Source organism: Scomber japonicus, chromosome 2 (assembly GCF_027409825.1).
Source record: "Scomber japonicus isolate fScoJap1 chromosome 2, fScoJap1.pri, whole genome shotgun sequence".
NCBI lineage: Eukaryota > Metazoa > Chordata > Actinopteri > Scombriformes > Scombridae > Scomber > Scomber japonicus.
This window is the reverse complement of record NC_070579.1, coordinates 17,916,021-17,940,138: the sequence shown is the minus strand read 5'-3', so window position 1 is coordinate 17,940,138 and position 24,118 is coordinate 17,916,021. Positions and strand designations below refer to the sequence as shown.

Sequence of the window (24,118 nt, the reverse complement as noted above, 5' to 3'; positions counted from 1 at the left end):
TATTTACCTACTGTGCAGTTTGAGCAGAATTGCTTCAGCCATGCGACTTCCTGGGAGAGCTTACACCCCCCCACACCTGACTTCATGAGTGGGCTTGGCCATGTTTAGAGTGTCTGTATCTTCCCTGATCTTTGGAGCTGCAGCCAATCTTGGCTCAGCCCTGTCCTGACAGGATCTCAACTTATGCTCTGTGGCACTGCTGTCAAGGCAACATGCAGTTCAGTTATAGACTCTCTGACGCCAAGTGACAACTTCTTGGAAGACAAGAACAGAAGCTTGAGATGCCTACTCAAGTCAGAAGGGGGTACATTTCAGGGAGCCAGAGTACCTGCTGTCACATCAGACAGTTGATAATGTGTTTGATTTGGACCATTAACAGGGAATCTATTTAGCTAATGTACACTTGAGAGAAAATCATCTATTTTACCACTGTCATTTGCCTTTCAGGAGTCATAATGTATTTTTGCAGATGGACTGGGCAGAAGAGCTGGCTGGAATACAGACAAGCTTTAATACTGGGTCTTTAGTTGCTCTCCGTAATCCAATATATAACCACACCATTACTAATGCACAGCTAGGTGTTCATCTCCACACACTGTTTACCCACTCAGTAGGAATCCTGATGCATTCGTGCCTAAGCACCTAAAATACTAATACATTTTGTGAGCTCTAACTCCCCTGACATGCATCTTTGGGAGCATAGATGTATTTATTAGCAGCAGCCATTATGAGGTAATCAATGGGAGTGCATGCTTGTAGCTTTTGGTCTTGTTGGACCAAAAAGGTTTTCAAGAAAGATTTTAAGTGTGAAGAGTTACCCTCTTTATGTATTTGTTTCCTTGTGTTTCGCTTCAGGTTGCCCTCCATGCATGTGGCGTTGCAACAGACATGGTGATGGAGCATTGCATCCAGGCAGGAGCCGCCTTTGTCATCAGCCCTTGTTGCTATGGCTTTGTGCCTAACGCAATCAAGTTCTCCTTCCCTAGGAGGTTTGTTCCTGTTCTCTACACCTCAGTCCTGTACCACACCTCTGGGTCTCTGCCTTTTAAAATGTTTTTTCTGACCTTGTAGTTTTCTTGTTAGACCCTATTGTTGTTTTGCTTTGCTTTTCGTCTCTCCTAGTGTTCTTTTATTGTCTCTTTAGGGCCCTTGCTCTCCATTTTCAGACCCATTTTCTCACTTTCTCTCACGCATGCACAAAAGCTATGTTTCTTGTGACTGCTTTTTGTTCACCTCCCGTCTCTTATCATCACCACTGACAATGTGAGCCAGCAGTGTCACATCTCCTTCACAACAGGGTCCGCCCCTCACCTTTTCAATCTCAAGCGCTATTCTATCAACAACAGAGAATAGTGCTCTCCATGTAGAGGCTGTCATGGATATTACTGTGCAGAGTGACAGAATAATCCAGTTGTAGGTGCAAACAAGAAATGTTGCTCTTGTTGGAAGCTCTTCTATGAGATTTTGTGTTGAGCTGAATTAACCATTTAGTCTGAATCCTTGGTGGTGCAAGCTGAATCCTGTTTGTATAGAAATGGAAGAAGCAGCAGCAGACATGAAAAAGTGAAACAAGGGTATATTTTAATGGTGTTGATCTGGTTGCTATAGCAGCACTCTGTTGACTAATGACACTGTAATAGCTTAAGAATCACAAACTCTGGGGTACTGAAAACAAAGACAAAGCTCTTTGTGTAGGATGGCTGTTGTGGCAGCTAAGACTGCAATCAGCAGCAAATAAGTCAACTATATAACCACTCATTATGGAAAACTTGTTGTCCATAATGCCACAAGAAATGCTCCAATTTAACACAATTTAGGTTTTATTTTTGTAGTTTTGGCCATCATTCAGTTGGTCATGACACAAGTGTGCACACCAGAGTAAGATCTTGGGAATACATGACTAAAAATAGGTCCGATCTGGTCTGATCAATCAGACAAATAGTTTATCAGCCAATAGTTTGTCGCCAGATAATCTAAACCACTATTTGGAGGTAAGCTAAATAACAGTAGTTATCTGGTTGTGCAGCAAAACTATAACCACATTAGGTCGAAGGTGAACCAGGAAGCAATGATCTATATTTATAATAAACCATTTCTGATCGTTGTGGCTCTGTCTGACCACGCACACAGAAGTAATAAACTGTAATTATAGTATTGGCCTTGAAATAATGGTTTTATACTTACTTCATCATGTTAAAATGAAATCAATGTTTGGAAAGAACAATATCATTACATGCTGTAAAGGAAGAAATAATGCATCTAAGATGATGAATGTTAAATGTCCATTTACTTTCTATAGAAGCACACTTCAAAGTGCATTATCCCATTTTATACTATTATCATTTACCAAAGTCAAAAGTTTGTTTGTGGTCACTGTAACAAATGTTTGCATCACAAGCATTAGCATATTTTACTGTTTCAAGGAGCAAACAATATTTTCAACTTAACTGCTATTCTTTTGTAAATGTACAAATTACTTTATTTTATTTATGTAAGCGTACATTGAAAAATATGTTATTAGTTAGTAGTATACTAGTTTAGAATACGTGGCAAATATATTATGCTAATCTAGCTGCAGTTGTTAGATAATTTAGCAGAAGGAGAGATACTTAAGAACTTTTATATTCACATGCACAGCAACACAGTGGGTGGCAGCATTGAAGGCAGTGAAATTTGGCCTCTTTTTGCTCAACTTCTAATTAGAGTATATAATAAAATATTTACAGTTATTAAGAAAGGAAAGAGAATAAAGAAATATAAGAGAGAGATTAAATAAAATGTACACAAATATTCCTTATATTGCACATTGGTGCACAAATCTGGTATTTCACATAAGTGGTAAATAGATTAATGGTGTATTACACATAAGTGATGGGTAATAAATTATTCTGATAAAAATATACATATTGCCTAGTAAGCAAGAAAGTGTATGTGTGTATAGTGGGAAGTTAGTAAGTGTATATAAGACAAAGAGAGCACGCAAGAGAGAGAGAGACTGTGTATATGTATGTGTATGTGCGCGTGTTATGTATGTTCACAAAGTACCAGAGTTCAAGTCTGATGGCTTGGGGATAGAAGCTGTCTCTGAGCCAGCTGGATCTGGCTCTGATGCTTCTATACTACTTGCCTGACAGCAGCAGAAAAAAGAGTGTAGTTGGGGCAATTGGGGTCCTTGATAACTCTCTGCAGGATTCCAACGTCCTGCTTGGAGCTGCTCCTACACCAAGCCATGATGCAGCCAGACAGGATACTCAGTGGTGCATCTTTAACAATTGCAGAGTATCCTCCTGTCTATGCCAAACCTCCTCAGTCTCCTGAGGAAAAAGAGGTGCTGACTTTGCATTCCTCACCACTGACTCAATATAAGTTGACCACTTCAGGTCCTTGCTGATGTGGACCCTGAGGAACTTGAAGCTGCCTTCTCTCTCCATGGGCATCCCATGGATGTAGATGGGGGTGTGCGCTTCCTATACCCTCTTGAAATTCAGCACCATCTCGTCAGGTCAGATGTATTGACCATAGCATCTCTTTTACTCTTCAAAAATCAGATACTTGCATCCAACTCAAAGTAAAAGAATGACTTGGGTGGTGCAACCCCTTATAATTTAGTGATGCTAATTCTAGACATTTACTTTATAGTGTGGCAGAGTTTAAAGTCACAAAGAAACAACGTAAAACTGGTTTGGATTGTAATCCTTTTGTAATCCAAAAGTGTTTTTTGTCATTGTAACAAATATGTTAGGATTAATTTAACTGCTGAGTAGTATAGAGGAAGTGTTGCTATGAGGGCCTTAGATTTAATATACCTTGCACATTAATGTAGAGCTGTGGGCTAATTGTTGATTGTTTGAGGTGTTCTGAAATGTGATTTTTAAGGAATAGCCAACTTATATATTTTTGTCTGTTGCATTACTGACCCTAAAATGTTTCCTTGAGGATAACCCTCAGTATACAGTATTAATATTTAGGAGTGTTCACATACTTCATTTTTCCGCTGCTCACTTTTGCTATCTTGACATTTCAATGCCCCCTTACTCCTTGTAAAATATTAAAGAAAAAAAAGTTTGCAGCTGTAACATATAATAAGAAGCCGTGTTTCCGGAGGGCAATCACACAGTGCTTGAGCATTACGCACCTGACTGTGTCAATCTTCGTCTTGCTACTTTTAGTGTTTTCCCCTCAGGTCATGTTCTAGGTGCTCGTGAATATTCTGCAGGTGTCGACATTCCAAACAATTCACACGTTTTTATGAGCTGTGAAACTGCCCATGTCATTTAGGCCCAAACAGCTCAAGTTAATCGTAAGTCTTCTCTCTGTTTGACCTGGATGGCCCCTTAGCCCTCTGCATGTTGATTTTTAATTAGCTCTAACGAAGATCTAACTACGTTTAACCATGATAAACAAACTGACTCTGTTCCCATGTCTTTAAAATTAGCGCTGTTTTCACACAATGCTTTCTTTCCCAGAGTGAAAGTGGAGAAAATGAATGTTGCTTGAGCTATAATTCTAGGTTGGAGAAGAAAGATTGTCCTGAAAATGAAATGTTTTAAACACTTCACACCTTTTTTCTTTTTTTTTTCTTAACAGCAAAACGTTCCAAGAGACCCTGACTTATAAGGTAGGATTTCAAATGGGTTTAAATCCCTCTATTGCATTTGTTATTTAGTACAATATTAAATAACATCCAAGTCCATTTTTTACTTTAAATTCATTTCACTATGTGCACATCTAAAAACTCCTTCATGGTTCATGACTTGTTTTCAAACATCTTGTTCATTAGAGTCTTACACACTCTGTTGCAACACGATGAGACACATTTTTTCCTTTCACTAATTGCACCTTAATTAAGATGCTGGTGTTTTAGCAGAAGTTTTTTGAGATTTAGTTAAAAAGTTATAGATATACATGTCTGGACCTGGAGAGCAGTGACCCAGTGAAAGGTGAAATAGCTTTCTCATACCACAATTGTCAACACCAGGCAAACACTGCAGCCTGTTGAGATTCTGACAAATGTTTAGACAAATAAGAAACAAACTGACACACTTGTGGGTTGATTGGGTTTCACCAACTATGTGTAAATCTGTTACTACGTTTGTGTGCAAAGTCCATCCTATGTTTTTAGTAATTACCACTTAGTGAACCAGTCATTTGCTAAATCGTAATGCATCATTAGTAAAGTCTTTACTAATGCCAAAATCAATGCTTTGAAACTTTTTGTGCTTTCCATTTAAAAGCAAGCAACTACATAAACAGGAAATTGCAGTTTTATGGAAGCAAACAATATAACTCTGTAAATGTAATCATTATTATTATTTATACACACATGGGAAAATGTGTCCGTCTGAGTTAAACGCATTCAAGTAGTTAAGAATGAATTGAAAATATACTAAACTAGCTGCAGATAATGTAGTTTGGAGATACAATGTGCTGTCTACTGATTACTAAGGTGGAAAATCTTAAAATATGAATAGTCTATTGATATGACTTTATTTAGTAGTAGTCTAATAGTCAGATAGATATTAGTCATATTTTTTCCAAATATTTTTTTCCTTTGCTTTGTTTCATTTATTTTATCAGACATTAAGAATTAATGAGGCCACCGGGCTCATCACTGTCTAGAGAACAAAGATTTTCCAAGCAGTTACCAGTGGGAGGCTCAAACCCTCCAGTCTCTCAATCCCTTATCGCTCAGCACAGACACAGCACTGTGGTCTGAGAGGGAGGGCCCATCCCATGATGATGTATGGGACCTGTCATTGCCCCGGGGGAGAATCTCTGCAAAAGTTGCTGCAGGTCCTAGCCATGGCAACCTCAAGAATTGACATGTCACAACATTGGACCACCTCTAACTTCTTTCTTTTGTGCGCTAGGAAGAAGAACAGACTTTTACTGACAGGGCTGTCGATGCATAGAAGATTATATAGTATTTACATTGGACACTGTACAATTGTACTATTCTGTGAAAATTAGTTGTGTTTCTTCTGCCATTTGTCCAAAAGCCCAATGAGCAAATTAAATCACTATTGCCATATTTTCAGTCTGGAAATAATAAGCTATATACAGTATAAAAACAGGAAAAACATTCTATATTCTGTTTAACCAACAGATATCTGCCACTTTAAACTTGATCTGTAAATCTCCCTGTCTCCCTCTGTGGTTTTGCTTTCAATAATCATGGTTGGTATTTACCATTCTTTTGGCCTCCATGAATATAACCCCACCACTTCCTTGTGTCTCTGCTCTCAAACCCCGAGCCAGCACTTGCAGAAATAAAATCGACAGTGCATTGTTTTATAGCTGAACCTTAGTTGTCCTTCCTGAACTATAGTAGTTAAACAGAATGTCAGCACACTGACAAATGGTGTATTGCTGGAATAAAGGGCTAATGGTGTGAGATATTGGTGTTCAGCGCTAACTTTAAGCACCTGCGCTTTGGCCTTGCATTCAGTTTCGACCCCGCAGAGTGAAGAATGGAATCAATTAAAGTGAGAGCAGGTTAGAGATGACTAACCGCTCTCTAGAGTCACTCATTCTGTGAACTGTGGCGAGGTAAAAACAGGACAGAAAGACTTTACATTCCAGGGTTCATCTGGAATGTAAAGTTCATATACACATTGTCTGTCCTTTTTTTTTTCAGGAACACATGATCCTGTGCCGCTTTGCAGACCAAACTGCAGTCCAGCTTCCTCCTGAGAGGCGACTCATAGGTACTCCTCATTATCTTTACCTTATACCTGAACAGTTAACCACTGTACTGTATGTACTGTATGTCTGACAGTAGATATTCATGCTATATTGATATTTCTTTTTTGTTTGTAATGGCTTTTTATTTTTTAATTCTAAAATATGTGACCTTGGCAGCTCATAATCTCAGTGCCAACTTTTCAGTGTGAAGGACATTATCATGCCATATTGACATGTAATTTGTTTCACGCTTAAATAGTTTTTGTAGCACATATTGATATGTTAAAAATGTCTCCTGAGATTTATTACTCTGTGACCTTCTTGTTTCGTTCTGTATTTTCCAAAGGTCTAGAATTTTGAGAAAGGTAAAAATGTTAATGCAGGGTTTTCTACAGTGCGACAAAACAGCTGCAGTGAACAGCTGCAGGATCAGGGTTGTCAGATTCAGAGGGAAGTGTTTTGTCAAACTGAAACCTCCAGGCATGCATTGAAGCTCACTACAGAGTTTCATTATGCTGAGGACTCTCTTCACCCTGATAGCTCTGCAGCTTATCAAAGCTTCATTCTGAATCTGAGGAGGATCCCGAATGCCTCGTCAGTCTGAAGCCTTTTCAGATGTACCTGACACCACCTGTCACAGCGATTTCTGCTTTATATCAGTTAACAGGGCTCAATCTCTCCCACTAACATTTTCTAACCATGTTTGATCTCATCCCTCCCGAGCCTGCCAGTGTGACTGTGACCATCTAGGCAGCATGGCAGACTAAAGCTCACATTTACTGTCTAGCACCTGCTACCTAACTGCTAAACTGCATGATACATTTGAGGTGTGCCTTTAAAGAAGAGACAAGTGGCATATCAGTGTGAAGTTGTTGATGCATAAATGGTTCAGTATGGTACTGGTACATGATGGAGACATACAGGGAATGGACAAAGTAACATGAACACCTTACAAATATGTGAATAAATACATAAAGCCCTACAATAAATAATATTTTGTATTAGTTGTAATTAGAGCCTGACTGATATAACAGTATGCTAATCTCATAGTGTTGATTTAGACACAGTATTGTTATCAGCATGTACAAATGGATGACATTTAATTGAAAAGTCTTGGTTTGAAAATGAAAAAGACCTATGGATGGATTAGGCAAATCCAGTAAAATGTATTTTTAGCACAATCTATACAAGAGGTAGTGTCAAAGGGCTTTATAGACAAGAAACAAGTGAAGTTATTAGACCTCTGTAGTCTGCTCCTCATCTCTGTGTGAGCCTAGTGGCTCAAGGTTATATTAGCCGCTGGTAAGATAACCATATCCTTCTCCAGCTTATTCGGGACATCCGCTGGCTGAACCATTTCACTTCCAGTTGGCTCCCTCTTCAAATAATTTAATCATGCAGCTCTTTTATGCTTTCCAAATGTTATTGGACTGAGTGGATCAAATTCTCATCATCATCAAAAAAAAAGTATTTTACAGCCACTCCTTTTCCAATGATTGTGCATGGGAAAAAATGCTTTTTTGGCCAGTGTGCATTACGTGACAGACCTGGAAGTTGTAATTACACGGTTTGGCCACTGTGTCAAATTGGCTTCACAGCCCGACGCTGTTTGTGGGAGCTTGCAGAACCCATCCAAATCCCCTTCCAAACTGTCATCAGTTGAGTTGCATTGTGGGTTATACAGGCACCAAGAAGAATGCATGAAACAAAAAAGTATAAATGATGATGTTGATACTTTTGTTAAACTGTTCATTATGAGTCTGACAATTTAATATACTGTATGTGCCATGATAAACCAGTTAAGTGCCCATTGTGAGCCTCTGAAAACATTTTAGTGCACCTTGGCATAGTTTCACCAAATCACTGGATCTCTACTGGAGGGATGAAAGAGATACAGTATTTCCTCCTTGGAAAGTGTGTGTGTGTGTGTGTGTGAGAGAGAGAGAGAGAGAGAGAGAGAGAGAGAGAGAGAGAGAGAGAGAGAGAGAGAGAGAGAGAGAGAGAGAGAGAGAGAGAGAGAGAGAGAGAGAGAGAGAGAGAGAGAGAGGGAGAGGGAGAGGGAGAGGGAGAGGGAGAGAGAGAGTGTGAGTGTGAGTGTGTGTGTCATTACTGTCTTAATCCACCCCTCCCACACGTGTTCAGTTGAGCCGGGCAGAAATCTGGTAACTGCATATGAATCACATAATTTTCATATTAATCAACCATCCAGTGATCCCCTTATGCCCTGTAGAAAGGGACACTATCATCCTGGAAAGGACCATTCCCATCAGGACAGAAATGTTTCATTCAGGTCTTTGCTTTATTTTATTTGTATGTTGGTTGATATTCTCCCAAAATTTAAGAAAGGAAGCTCTGCATACCTGAGTAGTGGCAGGTGTGTAGGAGGAAAGTGCAATCCAAAAAATAAAAGATTATCATGATATGCTTGGTGAAGTTCAAATAGTCCAAAACGACCTAATAAAGCAAACAGCCATGAGCAAGACAGTGTGTGGTAGCTTTTCTTTTTCTTTTTTTATGTTGGCAGATATGCAAAAAGAAATTGCAGTTTCAGGTTTTAATATAATTCAAGTCAGATATTTTTCTATTTTTATTCTTTACAATATTTACATGAACTAGTTTACTATTTCACTAGTAATATAGTAAAACATAGACTTTCATCTTTTACACAGTCATTGCTTCTTTGGGATATTTGTTACAAGATAGCAAAAGGCACTTCCATCAATCAGCTAGGCTAAAAACAAGGTTTACCTAGTCTGTTGCAGACCACATTTCAGCCTAAGGTGAGGCTCAAAAACTGACATCTATAGAAAAGCTTGGTCTCACCTTGAACCAGAACATCTGCTGATTATTTCCTGATATGTTATGATCCACTTAAGTTAGGCTAGATAAACATGAATAAATCCCTGTTTCTGTTATCTTTGCCACCATATTGACTGTGCACATGTACCAGATATCTGCACTCCACTGAGTTTTTGAATATCTATTTTGCATCAGCCTTAAATAGTAATATTAAAATATAAAATTGCTTGATAATAACTCTTTTGTTGGATATAAAATGTTTATTTTTCTTTGTGTATCACACCAGGTAAGCATTGTATGGGCCTGGTAGACTTGGACCGCTCGTGGGCAGCTGAGACACATGGGTACTCAGTGCGGGTGATGACCATGGAGCCTGAGAGTTGCTCACCAAAGAACAACATGCTGGTGGGAAGGCCGCTGCAGAGGAGTGGACTGGAAGATGGTGCTAGCCAAGTGGAAGCACCGGTGTGTAATTAGGACCGCAAGCACCGGTGTACAGCACAGCATCTTCAGTGTGGTCAGAGTTTGAGAAAGTACCCAGCCTCTGTGTGTTTTTTATCCACCTGCAACATTTTCTTTTTATGAATTTTTTTACAAGCCTTTTTTTTAAGGAATGGCTCAAGAAAATAAAAGATGTTTGCTTCTTATTTCTGGACTATCACATGTCAGACTGAACGTCAAAGTTTTTTATGAAATACATTTGTGGAAGAGTGCTTTCTGAGAAATACTCTTTCAGATACTCTCAATTAGGTGCTAAGTTGTATCAGAAGAGCTCAAGTCTCTCACCAGCCTCTCACTATGTTATGTTTGTATATTTACCTAAACTGAGTGATCAAGCTGTCAGCGTAAACAGAAGCAGCAGGAATTTACACACCTACATTTTGAATTAAGTACGCATACTTCCACATGCTGTTTTTGCAAGTAGTCTCTATACAGCTTTCTGTGATAGAAACCAGCAGTGAGCTGCCTCAGCTGCCAGGTATTAACAAAAAAAAGAAAAAATCAGCGTTAAGTACTCATCTGCACTTAAAGATGAGATGGGGAATTATCTGCTTCTCCTCTGCAGCATAGAGAGTGAGGAACTGGATTTAAACTCATATCACATCAGGTAAAATATAGCATTTGTCATGATTCTACAGAGAAACTGATTATGTCTCATAAAGAATGAATGTGAATATGGTATGCAACCCGTAATACATTCAGCAGCAATGAATATTTTATGATACTGGCAAAAAGGTCAGTGTGCTTGATTAGATGCGTGGTGTTCAGAGCCTAGTAGCTGAAAATCACACAATGCCCTCCACATTTCCATTCTGTGTACTGTAGACACAGTATAGCCCCTTAAGCTTTCATTCTCACAAGTGAAAATGGTCATCTGTTTATATGAAAAATCCTGTGTTGTCACCTTTTGACAGTGTATTGCAGCTGCTTGAGAAATCTAGGGAGGTAGCTGGAGAGCCGTTTTTCCAGCTCACAATGGAGGGAATAGACGAGTGAGGTGGAGGCTTTTCCAACACGAAGCTCATCTGAATTCAGTCAGCAGAGTCAATCTATCCTGAGGTGAATGGCCAAAGACACAGTTCCTTCCAAAGACTGGAATTATTTCAAAAGGAGACGTCTGACTCCTTGTTCATGCTTGTGGCTCTGCACAAGTGCACATTACAGAAATGCATATAGGCACAAAGGAGAGGTGGAACTACTTAAAGACTGCATGTGAGAGAGGAGAATATTGAGGCGTGAAGTGGGTCGACTCAACCCAAACATCCAGAGCTGCAGGGTGACAAGAGTCTTTGTTTAGACTGAATAGGTGAAAAATCTGAAGCTTTTTCTATCTACATGTGCAGCTGTATTTAGTAATGCTTAGCTTGATTCAGGAGGCCTTTCAAGCAGTGTATCATGTCATGACACACTGGGCTGAATACGTTTTCTTTAATCTAATTCTAAATAAATCTCAATTCTAAGGGTACACAACATGAGCTGAACTTGTAGCACATGAATTTATACATTTTTGGAGCAAAATTAAGCCATGACTGAACAAAAATGATGTGCGATATTGAGTATCTTACCCTTTAGGCAGTGAGTAGCCTTGTACATGCAAATACTCCACAGAAAAGGAATAGTTGATATTTTGGGAATTACACTTATTTGCTTTTCTGCCAAAAGTCACTGTATACAAAATATATGTATAATTTTAGCATAAGGACTAGAAAAACCCTGTCCAACCTACCAGCCCCTCTAAACCTCACTAATTAACATGTTATATTTCATTTCTTTAATTTGTACAAAAACAAATTTGTAACAATGACAAGTTGTGCTTTTATTGGGTGTAATTTGCTGCATTGTTTCTTGGCCAAGCATAGCGATTTCCTGCCAGACAACTTGCTGTGACTCCCTGACCATATTTGAGAGTTGTTGTTTTTTAAAATCTGATAATGATACATCCATTGATATTAATTTCTTTACACAACCCATAACTTCTTTTTTAACAATTGCGAACAAAAAATACTGGACAGGATGTTGCCACCACTCTCTGGTGGACAAACTGTCTCAAAACATACAGTATCTTATTATTATTATTATTATTATTTCTACACTTCAATTTCTTGTCATTAATTGACAAATAAGCCAATAAAACATATCTACATTGAGCCAATATCAGTCTTTATGCTAAGTATAAGCTTACTGTCTCCTGGCTGTAGCTTCACACTTCTAAACTGATATGAGAGTGACGTCGGTCTTCTCATTTGTCAACAAGAAAGCGAAAAAGCACATTCCCCAAAATGTTGAACTACTAACATTAAATCTTGACTCAAGATTTGAATGTGCAATAATTTCCGCTAAGCAAAAGGACAAACTCAGAATTGCTCTCTACACCATCATTGAAGGTTTTCAAAGGTACATCTGAAGTGAATAATTTGTTGCAGCAGGAAAACACTACCAGGAAATAATGGAGCTTTCATTGTTTTATTAACTTCAGTCATTGCTTGTAATTCATATTTAGCTCACTTTGGTGTTTTGGCCAACAGTTTTTCCATTCCATTACACTGGCAGTGTTTATGACCATTTGTGCAACAGTTCATTGCTCCACATTTAGGGTCCCTCCCTTGGTATGAATTTTCTCTTTTGACAAACAGTGACCTTGTTTATGTGTTTGGCAGTACTATAGCAGGCACTGAAATAGAGTGCAAGCCCTAACAAAATGGGTGCAAGGGACCTCTGTGCTGCTTTTGCCTTTATCTGAAATATCATGCTTCCTCCTTTATATGTAAGACTTCACATGCATTACACACTTATAAACCAAAAATCATTTCGCTTGTATATTTCTTTTTCCAATAAAGAATTATTGGAGTAAATGATCAATGATCACCAAATGATTATACACACATCTCCTGTTTAGTCACAGCTGCTGTTATTTTGCAGGATATTTTGTAATCTGTGCTGCTTCTCATCTTGTTGACACATCTGTCATCACCTTTCTGCAACCCCAGTTCAGGATTTTCTTGTGTTCATTCTATTTTTATGTTTATTGTGTTCTTGTTTCTGCAGTATATAGGCTGTTGTGTTCAAAATGTAACATAACGGCTTATTTTCCCCAGAGGGTTCATTGAAGAGTGAGTTAATCCAAGTCCTCCAAATATACACAGTAATTTCTCACTTTCCTCCATGACAGTTGACACCAAGGACTGCGGATTATCCAAAATAACCAAGACATAATTTATGGGAAGACATGCTACCGTTCAGTTTTTCAAATGTAATTTGTCAGTGCTGTGAAAACAAATTTCAATTCAGATAGACTGTTTTGGGGTTCGCTGTAGAAATCTCAGGGGCACTAAAATTTCTCAAAACCTGGTTAAATAAAATACCACTCAGAATAAGTGAAATGAAATGAGTATTTTAAAGTTTCATTTGATCAGTCACAACACTCCAATATGTTTGGTAATGAGGCATGATTTGGCTCATTTGCATTCCACAATTCATTTTTAAATGTAATAAATGAGAATGGAATCACATTTATAGAGTCCAGTCATGAAGAGAATGTGATTAATTGTGTAATTACAACCATTATTTCTCCAATCACTTGCTTCTAGAGATGTCACCACAAAGATGTATCATCAGATGGGTGACAGGGCATAACAAACGGACAGTGCCATGTATCAAGAGACAGCAGTGATTTTGAACAACCAGCCATAGTCACATTAAATCTTCATCATATTCATCTCAGTGATTGTGTTTGGTTACTTAGTCATTTATCTCTTTTTTCCCATTGTGTCCAGACAGGAAGAGAAATTCACCAGCAATTTCATATAGGGTGCATCAAGTTTGCAGAAAGTAGGTTATGTGGTAGAAAGCATGATAGGAAAATTGCATTCAAGAAAAAGCACCTGATTGCTCCTCTCTTGAAGCAATAGACAAATCCTGACACAGAAGCAGTCTGTGGCTGGAATGTTTTATATCCAAAATATTTCAGTCAAAACATTTGTGTTATTTTGAATAATCACAGGTCCAAAAAAAGCCTTGGTATTTATTTAAACTCTCCTGAATCTGTGTTAAACCCACTCATTTTGCATTTTTGCTGCGCATCTTTTTGTCTTCTCCAAATTCATTCCCAGTAATTTTCACTGCATTGTCTTTACTGAGTGAGTAACATCTACCTGGGTGGGCGATGCACCTGCGTGCCTCAGCAGGCTATGCAATTAATTAAAGCATTTCGAAAGCATGCGCGGCGCAACGCTGAGTCTGGAGCCTCTTCCTCCTGGCTGTACACAGGTCACGACGTTACATTAAAAGTCCCACAAGTCCTGCTGTTTGGATATCCGAGGTGTTTTTTTGGCCGGTTTTTTTATTGAAAGGGGCGTAGGGGGGTTGTTGGAGTGGGTGCTGCTGCTTGGAGAGCTCACTAACTGAACTTGTGAGGGAAGAGAGAGAGAGAGCCAGAGCTGTGCGCTCTCTTCCCGGCAGAGTGCGTCCCGCACCACACACGCATACACACACACATGCACACACATACACAGATCGGGGCTACTCCACTTTTAAGCAGCGGACTGGTTTCCCTCACGCACCTCCTGAATATCTCACATGAACAGTCTGAAGGACGCCAGCAGACCTTTCCTACCTGTGCGCCTACAGCGCGGGTCAAAGCAACTGTGCTGTTTCTTCGTCTAAATTGTTTCCTCCGCGGTTTCCTGCCCACAGCTTTTGGATTACGGAAAATAACAAGCAACTCTCGAAATCATGGAATTTTGGGTAAAGTTGATGTTGCTGTACAGCTGCTGGTTCGGAGCAAGCGCAGACTTTGATGGCAGGTAAGGGTGCATATACTCGCATGATCTGCATTCATGAATTAAACTAACACTTAATTTTTGATGCTGCAATTACTCGAGTGTTAGTTTTATCCACCTTGCGCGAAAGTGCTGCTTGGGTTGAGCGCAGCACTTTGCTTAGCTGGTTTTAAACTGAAGCGTCATTTCAACATCCCCAAACTGTGAAGCTTTATTTAGAGCTGAAAACATGTTGCTCATAGGAAATTACAACCTGTATTATTGGCATCTCTTTTTCTAGTGTATTCATCTAACTTTTATGTTAATACAATTTTTTTTAAATGCGGCTCAAAGCACTGGTAAACTCTGTTGTAGTTGAGGCAGTGTTTACATTCGGTGAAATCACACCAAGCGGTTCTCGTCTTGTGCAGATATCAGGTTGATTATAAAGCGATGTGACAGCACATAACCCGGTGCTTTCATGTCCAAACACGAATCTGTGTGGAGACGTGCTAGACCCTGAAGAATGCACGTGTCCGAGATTTCGATCAGCCTATAGGTGTATCTGAGCTGAACATGATGGATGATAGCTGTTTGGTTGTTTTTTTAACATTCATGCATAATAAAAGCTGGCTGTAATGTAGGACTGGTCCTGACCTTTTTCCCTTGAAGCAATTAGGAGGGGGGGGGGGATTTATGTTTATTGGCAAAATGCTCATTTGTTTCTTATCAAGGCCAATTTGTTGAAAATACTTTTACAGTTTAGAGGTAAGTAAAGTCAAAACTGTTTTTTGTGAGTCAGATGGATTTCTAGAGCTGTGAGTACAGTTGGACTATAATCCATTCAAACAGTGAGAGTTACACAAACAGACTCATACTGCCAGATTTCCTACATCTCCAACAAATACGGCAGCATTGTACTTCATTTTTCCTCATGTATCTCTGTCAGACAGGCTGAGCCCCACAGCAAACTCCTCATGTTTCACGTTTTCAAATGAATGAAAGCAACTTTTGAAGATTATTGGAGGTAATTGTTATTGAAATGGGGTGCATGCATTTCAAAAAGCCCTTTCAGACCAACATTGCCATTTCACCTGCTTATTGATAGACTTTGACATCTAGAGCCTTTTTTCCCCTCCTTGGCTCATTCAATTCAGTTTTTTTCTGCTGGGGTCAAAAGTATTTCAAAAGAAGCTATTTGGATATCAGCAAGGAGTCAAAGAGTGTGTGTACAAGACAGAGAACTAAGATGATAACAAAGAGCATTGTAGAAAATTTTACTTGAGCATTTGCCAGCATACATATTATTATGGATGACAGTTTTCTTCTTTATCACTGTGGCTAATATCTGTTTGACAGGCTGTGATCTGATTAGATGTAGGGCTTTAACTTATAATTCATGCATTGGTTTTGTGTAATGATCATTTACTTCAACCTATAGCAGCAGCATATTGTACATTATTAACATCCCTGCTGATGGAGTGGCTTGTCACCATGGTCATAATTTGCCAATTTTTATGGGCATAAACTTACTCAGGCCTGAGTCTCTACTTCAATATTAATTCATTGAGAGAATATCCCCTGAGACCCAGCACAAGCAAAAAAGCCATTTATTGTCTTCCCCGCTTATTGCCTTTTAGAGAGCGTTCCTAACAGGCTTATCCATCTACTCCTGAAGGGTCCTTCACGGGCATCATTGGCAAGATCATTTTGTTCTCCCATAGAAGCACATAATATGCTTACCTGCGAATGCCTGGAAAAAAAAAAACATTGCACTGTTGTTGCCACTTTTTATTCCAACTGAGGACTCAAGGACAGCCGATTTCCTGTCATGTAACAGAAGACTTTGCCAAAACAAAAAGCAACACACAGAGGATATTCTTCCTTAGTGATGTCACTGAATTGTTACATCTAACACAGCCAAGCAGCACATACCAGACCTACTCAGTAATAATCCAAAGCTGTGGATTGGTGCCAGGTTATGTTGGCGTTGTAATATCAGACCCACATTTGGCTCTCGGTTGAGAACGAGTGTGTAAACACTGTCAGCATTACATTGATGTACAGCTGTATTTTTTTTAGATAAATTCTATAATTTTCTCAACATTCAGAGAGAGCATACCAACGTCTTTATTGCAAATGATGGCAAACATTTTAAATATAACCTGGTGTGAGAGTGAACATTAAGTCCGACATCGCTAACCGCCTGCTGAGAAGCACTTTACAGTACCTAACACAAGAATGCACAGTATATGAATTAATTGCCAAGTCCAGGTTACAGGAAAAGGCTGCAGTATCTCATTTTATACATAACATAACAATACTCCATGTTATTTGTTGTAATTTTTCACCAAGCAATCAGGACATTGTCAATGAGCCTCGGCTGAAATCAACTGAGAAATGTATTGAATGATAAAAATAATTAGAGTATACTGGCATACTGGCATACAGGCATGTGCTGTTATATCCTCTTTACAGAGAAATAATAGGAAAGAACAGTAATAGTTGCAGCAAGGTCAAGTCCATATTGTTGTTTCTTGGCAGAGACTGGTGCACATTATGTGAGCAGACTGTGATGCATTTCAGTCAATTCTAAAGCCATTTAGTAGATTTTACCGTTGTGAAACTTCCTGTACAGTTTTCATTTATTTATTTTTAAGTCTGTACAGTGCTGATTTTGTGGCAGTTAGTAGTTTGTGGGACCACAGGGTCGCTACCAATCTTCCCCACATTTTGCACTCCAGACACCCCTTAACAATTTCTCTCACTCTCTCTCTCTCTCTCTCACACACACACACACACACACACACACACACACACACACACACACACACACACACACACACACACACACACACACACACAGCAAGGCATTGAACATGTTCTTAGTTGTTTATAGGAGGGGATGCACTTAATTGACTTCTAGCTCTTGCTCCTTTAATTGCTCCCATTAATTGATGTAAGTTAGTTGTGACAAAAGCCTCTGCCACATGAATGTGAAGTATGTAAAAGTGTAATATGCTGCATTGCATTATATTGTCAGATTTTGCTTTTACATATGAATGAGGTGGACAGATGTCAATATGATGCATTCCAGTACAGCACCACCTCAATGTACAGCCTGAAAAGTGGCCTAGAATTGAGTCAACACACACATTATTTTATTATAAGAATCAGAAACATTTTAGAAGTGATTTTTGCAGGGCTTTTGTGTTGCATTGAATTACATCATACAGGTGTTTGTATTTTTCTGGCCGCTCAGTGAATATCCTCCCCTGCTGTGTGTCTTCTTATTACTAAAATGCATTTGCATTTAATAAGCCAGCTAATGTCTGCACTTTAAATCTTTTCTCAGGTATTTGTCAATATCCCCCATCGTGCTATGTGTTAATTCAGATTTAGATCCAGATAATTTTATTGATCCCAAGAAAGGCAATTCATGTGCTGCTCACCCAGTCCATGTTCACAACCCGAGAACAGGCAAGGTATAAGTCAGGTGCAACAGATCAGCATACTTGGGTCAATACAAGAAAACAATGAGCAGCAGTCAGTAAAATAAAACATTTTGTTATAGTTCATCTAAATAACTGGTTTAAAATAATGCAAGTCAGTTAAATTAACTGCTGTTGGTGTTCAGAAGCCTGATAGCTGAAGGAATGAAGGAGTAGCGGTTTGTTCTCCAAAGGGTCACATTATAACGCCAGCCTGAGGGTATTACAGTACTGTCAGACTGGTTGATAATTCCTTTTGCTTTCTGGGACACCTGTTTCTCCCAGAAGGAACACAAGTCTCTTTGTTGGGCTCACATTACCTTGGAGCAGACCTTCATGATACCATTTAGGCTATTTTTGTCTTTCACATACAACCCATTAAACCAGCAAATAAATGAGAAAATTAGAAGACTCAATGAATTAATGATAAAAAATTACATAAAATACTACAGAGTTATGCTTCCACATTAAGTGGATTCTGTGTTGTCCAGCCTTGACAACCAACTGTGTTTACATTGAACTTGAGTTGAGAGTCGAACACTGTTACTCCATATTTATATGTATGTATTTAAGCACAACACTCATTAAGTTCCTGAGGATTTCTTTTACATTTCGGGATGGGTATTATAGTGGATTTTTTTCAGGTTGCTTCTCCAGTCCATTGTTTAGTCTCATTTGCTGATTGATTAAGGGAAGCCATTGTTTTAATCTTTTTGTAGGCTGCTCTAAGATCGCCACTATTATATTGTATTTTTATCATTTCCCTATATGTCATTTTAGCTTTCCGAATTTTATTACACACTTCAGTGGAGATGTTTTTCTTAAGAGGATCGCTAGTATGATAGGTCAATTTCTTTTAATTAGTAACTGATTTAAGCTATTTTATTTTACCCAAGGCTTGTTGTTTGGATAAGTAATGTTTTTGCTTGGGATGACACAGATATAATGTATGGCAAGATAGTAGGGGTGGGAATCTTTGGGCACCTCACGATTTGACTACTGTGATAGGATGCACCGAAGGAAGCAAAGATTTGTAAGCACTACCCACTGAACCATAACAAAGGTCAATAATTCTTCTTGAGTCTTGTTCAATTTATCCCTGAGTATAAATTTAGGGGCATCCACACAGATTGAGTTTTGCCTAGTAAGTATATTATGTATATGTGCCCATTATGTTAGCAATCAGTTTTGCAGCTACAGATGCACTGGCTTGTGAATGTATGTGAATAATGATGAAAAACAGCTGTTGGGATTCTTTCAGGCCACGTTGGTGTGACAGCACCTCTGGCTGATGAAGAGGCCCACATCACTTGCTGGTAATTGTCTGTGACCGAACCAGTCGAAATAGGCTACCAAACCCACTTACTGACAGACCCTAATCCCAGTCTGATTGTGGTTCAAACTTCCAGCTCATCTAACCTGTTGCGGATAGACTGCATGGTTGAGAAAACTGTTGGTAGGACAGGAAACTTGCAGCGGTCGCTGAGACCCAAATTCCGAAGTCTAAGGAGTATTCCATCACTTCTCCCTCCTTTCATTAGTTTTTTATCTAAACTTAAAAGCTCTGTTTGAACGCACACTGGCACAATGCCATTTGTTGAAGACTGGAGGGATTGAAAAATCTCGTGACTGAGTGTGATTCCTCTGGGGGTAATGCTATGATATCCACCCGCTCAATGTCAGATCTCCTGGCAGGTGTAAAAGCCCAATGATATGCATAAAAGTGCAAAAAACTCCACTAACATCCTCTCATAGTATTACTGAATCTTCTAATTTTGTACATAGGATGGAATTTTAAAACAATTAAACAGGACAAGTAGGCTACTCAAGTCATACACTGCGAAGCACCCCGGAAGTCTGATATGATAGTCTTGGCAGCCTGCATCCAGATTTGGCAGCGTGTGCAGCCAAGGTGGTTCATTAAGGCACCAGATACCTGATGACTCCACATGCTCATGGCTTCAGCTGAGCTCGGCAGGTTCCAGCAAGTCTATCACCCAATATGCTACAGATGTGACAATCAACATGTATGGGTATAGGTGAGAAAAATCCATTCAGCAATCATGCTTTCCATGCTTCAGTATGGATTCATGTTATGGATTCACAGATTTTATATTATCATCACTTTGAATGAGGACTACCTTTGACCAATGGACACTTCCATTTCAGGCAGGGAACACTGGCCAGCATTTTTTTCATTTCAAAAACGGGAGAAGTATGGTATTTCCATTACAAGTATGAACCTCAGGTTCTGCTGGGCAAAGCTTAGTCTGGCAGACCTGTGCTTGAGAGGGGGTGTCATGAAGGGTAATAATTATCTGCTTGAGTGCCTTCATCAATTTAGGATCATTATTCAGAGTCTTGGGATAATAAATACAGGTATTATGCTCACGTCCATTGTATCTGCCTGCTCTCCATTCAGTAGAACATCACTGGGGACAAGATGTATTAGGAAAAAAATGCTTCTCTTCTGTGCAGTGTCATTGTAGCTCCCATTGTTGATAGAGATTAGTTGTAATTTTCAAGCCATACATGTTCTAAGAGATGAAAAATATGTATTTTACTACAGTTGTGATGTGAAGAAACAGTGAGCTGATGAATTGTATTAAAGCCTCAGTTTCAAGTTGGGAGTGGGTTGTGGTGTACAACTGCCACAGGATAAATTCAGCATGAAGAGGACTGAGAGAAGCAGTAAAAACATGAAAGGTGATTCCATATTCACTCAGAGCATGTGCATGTATTTATATGTGAGCGTGTAAGAGAAAGCATTAGTCGAAAATTTTTGATTCAGTAATCCAGGACCTGTGGCATCTCATGAGGTTCCTGTCTTCTTATCACTCCCACTGGGCCAAATAGACCTCCCAGACACCTATCACCTACCATCCACTGGGAATTAAAACTCCTTTGCTCATAGTCTTCAAAACAGTCATAATGTCATGCCCTTCTGATCCTGCTATGTTGATAAGACTTGCAATATATAAGATATTAAAGTCCCCCAAGCAAGAAAAATATCAGCTCTACCATATTATTCACCTCCTGATACTAGAAAACAACCAAACATTCATCACTGCTTTGTCTTGACCATATTATTTAATCTAAGCCACATCTGTCTTTTCTACGGAAAACATGTCACAATAGGGAATACACAGGTGGAAATGATAAAGTTAATAACCGAATCCCATTTAACTGCTTTGATTTCAGGGTCTTGCTGTTATGCATGCTGGGTCGCTGTCACACTGTCATGGCCTACTTGAATATAACTGAGCTATTGTTTATATTATTAGTAATACCTGTGCTTCTCTTACTATTACCAGTAAAAAATGTCAGTTGTCAAAAAGACCTGTTGTCTGCTGTTTCTCTTTTAATTGACCTATGTCAATAGGGATGGACAAAATAATGGGACTATTGAATGATGACTATTTTAAATTGTTCAAGAATTTATTTTCTTTCTTACATAGAGTTAGATGAGACTGATACCACTTTCACGTCTGTACAGTATACAATTACAAGTACTTTAGTGTACATAATTACAAGAGGAGCAGTTACTGGAATTTTAAATGACTTAACCCTGACCAAAACCAAAAAGGTTTAATGCATCCGCTATTAATGTCTTGGCTGCCATTTCAAAAGAACTTTTATCTATGTCCATTACGGTATGACTTGGTGTGAAAAACACAGAAACTGAACTTCTCACTTGTGACTGTTTTTTACAGTAAGGTGGAGCTTTGGCACAAGATAAAATATCTCTTTAATCAAACAATGTCAGTATAGGGAGGGATATGAAACCATTAAGCTATACAGGATCAGGCATGCCTAAAGCAGCATAAACTCTTCCCACATGATGCCTTCATACTCTATGATGATAACTGTAAGGACACATATGGATGAGTTCAGAGTGCTTTCAAGCCAATTAGTTTGACATCAGCTTTCAGTCACCAGATCTAAATATCACTGAAATGTCACAACATGTAAGATTTTCTTGAAGGTGTCATCATCCTCTGAATGATGTGGATTTTGAGAGAGAGGCTCCTGTTTTGTTTTATGTACCAAGTTTACAGTATGGAGGAATAGCAGGTGACATATTTGTGCATGTGTGTGGGTGCATGTCACTTGCCTCCTCTCCTCTCCTCTCCTTTCCTCTCCTCTCCTCTCCTAAACTGTATGCTTGGAGCTTCTCCCTGCCTGACCACCTTCCTGCTTGCCAGGCAGCAGACAAACATTTTCTCTGGATCTGCCACTCTCACTTAGCATCCATCGAGTTTTTTTCCAATGAGGTGATTGGCAGCAGGGGCAAGCATTAGCATTTCCACATCTTGGCATAGAGAAGCTAACAGGCAGGGATAGCAGCAAAGGATGTGCCCTGAATACTGAGCAACAGCTCCACTCTCTCATTGAGGAACAAAAGAAAGCATCTTTTGTGTTTAAGGGAATATATCAAGAGAACTGCTCCTTTGTTTTTTAACTGGATTACAGTGTTTCCAGCTCCTCTGTGCAACTTAAAACCTACATAAGCAGTTTAGGTTATTCACATTTCACATATTGGATTTATTCGGTGATCTACAGAAAAGTCTAATATACTCCAAATCTCTCATATTGATGATAAAAGAGCAATGCTTAAGGAGATGGATAGTTCATTCTTCATTGCACTATAGCAAAAATATACCCAACTTGGTCTTTCCTAGCTACTGATTCATTTGTTATTTGCTAGAATTGAGGTAACATTTCAGAGCCAGCCTCTCAAAGTATGCAGCTTGGATTTTCATCAGTATCCTTAAATGGACTCATTCCTTCGCCTCATTCTCTCCATAAATATGTGGTGAGCCTCAGTACAGATAAAAGGTAATCCACATGCACTGTCTGCCAAGAAGCTATTTCTTGCTCTGAGCAGAATAGAACATGGTGTAACAAAAACATCCGGCTGTAATTTCTCTTGGAGGAATTGCAGTACTTGGGAAATAACCTATATCTGTATAAAAACTAATACCTTTCCCGCACTCTCTGAAGCAGAGATATTATCTACCACTGTCATGGAATGGTGTGGTTTCAACATAATGTACAGTGACACAGACACCGACATACGTTGCTGTGATAAATGGAGATGGAAAGCATACTGTATATTCAAGGGCACCTGGCTGTACATAGCTTCTAATCTGTCTCATAAACCTTCTCAGATTTGAGCATCACTGGTGCACAGATGCACACCAACACTGAAATTCGAATTAGGGCTGGCAGGCTTTCAAGAGAGGTCTCCAATTTGACATCATACACACCAACACGATTTGAGGTGCTGTCAGTTTTATTTGTGTGAAGCAAAGATAATATCTTATAGTAAGGCAGTGATATTCATTTTTAGAAAAGTCAGTCTACAACACCCTGAGAAAATCAACAGCAGGGTCAGTTTTATATTTTATCTCAATGTACGCGATAAAAGTATAGAAATTAAGATTTGACAATTTGTCAGTTAATTTATTAGTCTGTTGACAGTAAATGAATTATTACTATAACTATTTACTAGTTTTCAAGCATTATTTCCTATTTAATTAAATGTGACTATTTGCTCCTTTTCTCTGCCTTTTTTGATAGTAAATTTAATATATTTTTATGTAAAAGAAGATTTAAAAAGTGCTTAGAGGATGTTACCTCGTAGTGGCCATTTTCCAATATTTTCTGACATGATAATACATCGATTAATCAAGAAAATAATCCGCAGATTAATAGGAAATAGATTAATAGAAATAGTTGTTAATTCAAGGCTTAATTTAATTAAAAATATATTTGCACACATTTTTTTCTAGCCTGACATTACTATCACAATGAAACAGTGCACCATAAGTGTTTTTCTTCCTGAATATGTGACAGAATTTCTGAAAGTCCTTCAGTCCCACT

At 38.8% G+C, this 24,118-nt stretch overlaps 2 protein-coding genes across 3 annotated transcripts in view; both read left to right on the top strand.

Annotated features, from left to right (window-relative positions):
• Window positions 1–10,128, top strand: part of gstcd (glutathione S-transferase, C-terminal domain containing) — a 44,405-nt gene extending 34,277 nt beyond the window's left edge. Inside the window, exons 8-11 of the mRNA XM_053331493.1 lie at window positions 856–989; window positions 4,588–4,618; window positions 6,638–6,707; window positions 9,770–10,128. Coding sequence (XP_053187468.1) covers window positions 856–989; window positions 4,588–4,618; window positions 6,638–6,707; window positions 9,770–9,960 — 426 coding nt within the window. The 3' untranslated portion in view covers window positions 9,961–10,128. The remainder of the gene's footprint in view (window positions 1–855; window positions 990–4,587; window positions 4,619–6,637; window positions 6,708–9,769) is intronic.
• A 4,389-nt stretch (window positions 10,129–14,517) lies between these two features.
• Window positions 14,518–24,118, top strand: part of npnta (nephronectin a) — a 48,846-nt gene continuing 39,245 nt past the window's right edge. For both annotated transcript variants that reach the window (XM_053331512.1, XM_053331504.1), the window contains exon 1: window positions 14,518–14,786. In XM_053331512.1, coding sequence (XP_053187487.1) covers window positions 14,716–14,786 — 71 coding nt within the window. In that variant the 5' untranslated portion in view covers window positions 14,518–14,715. The remainder of the gene's footprint in view (window positions 14,787–24,118) is intronic.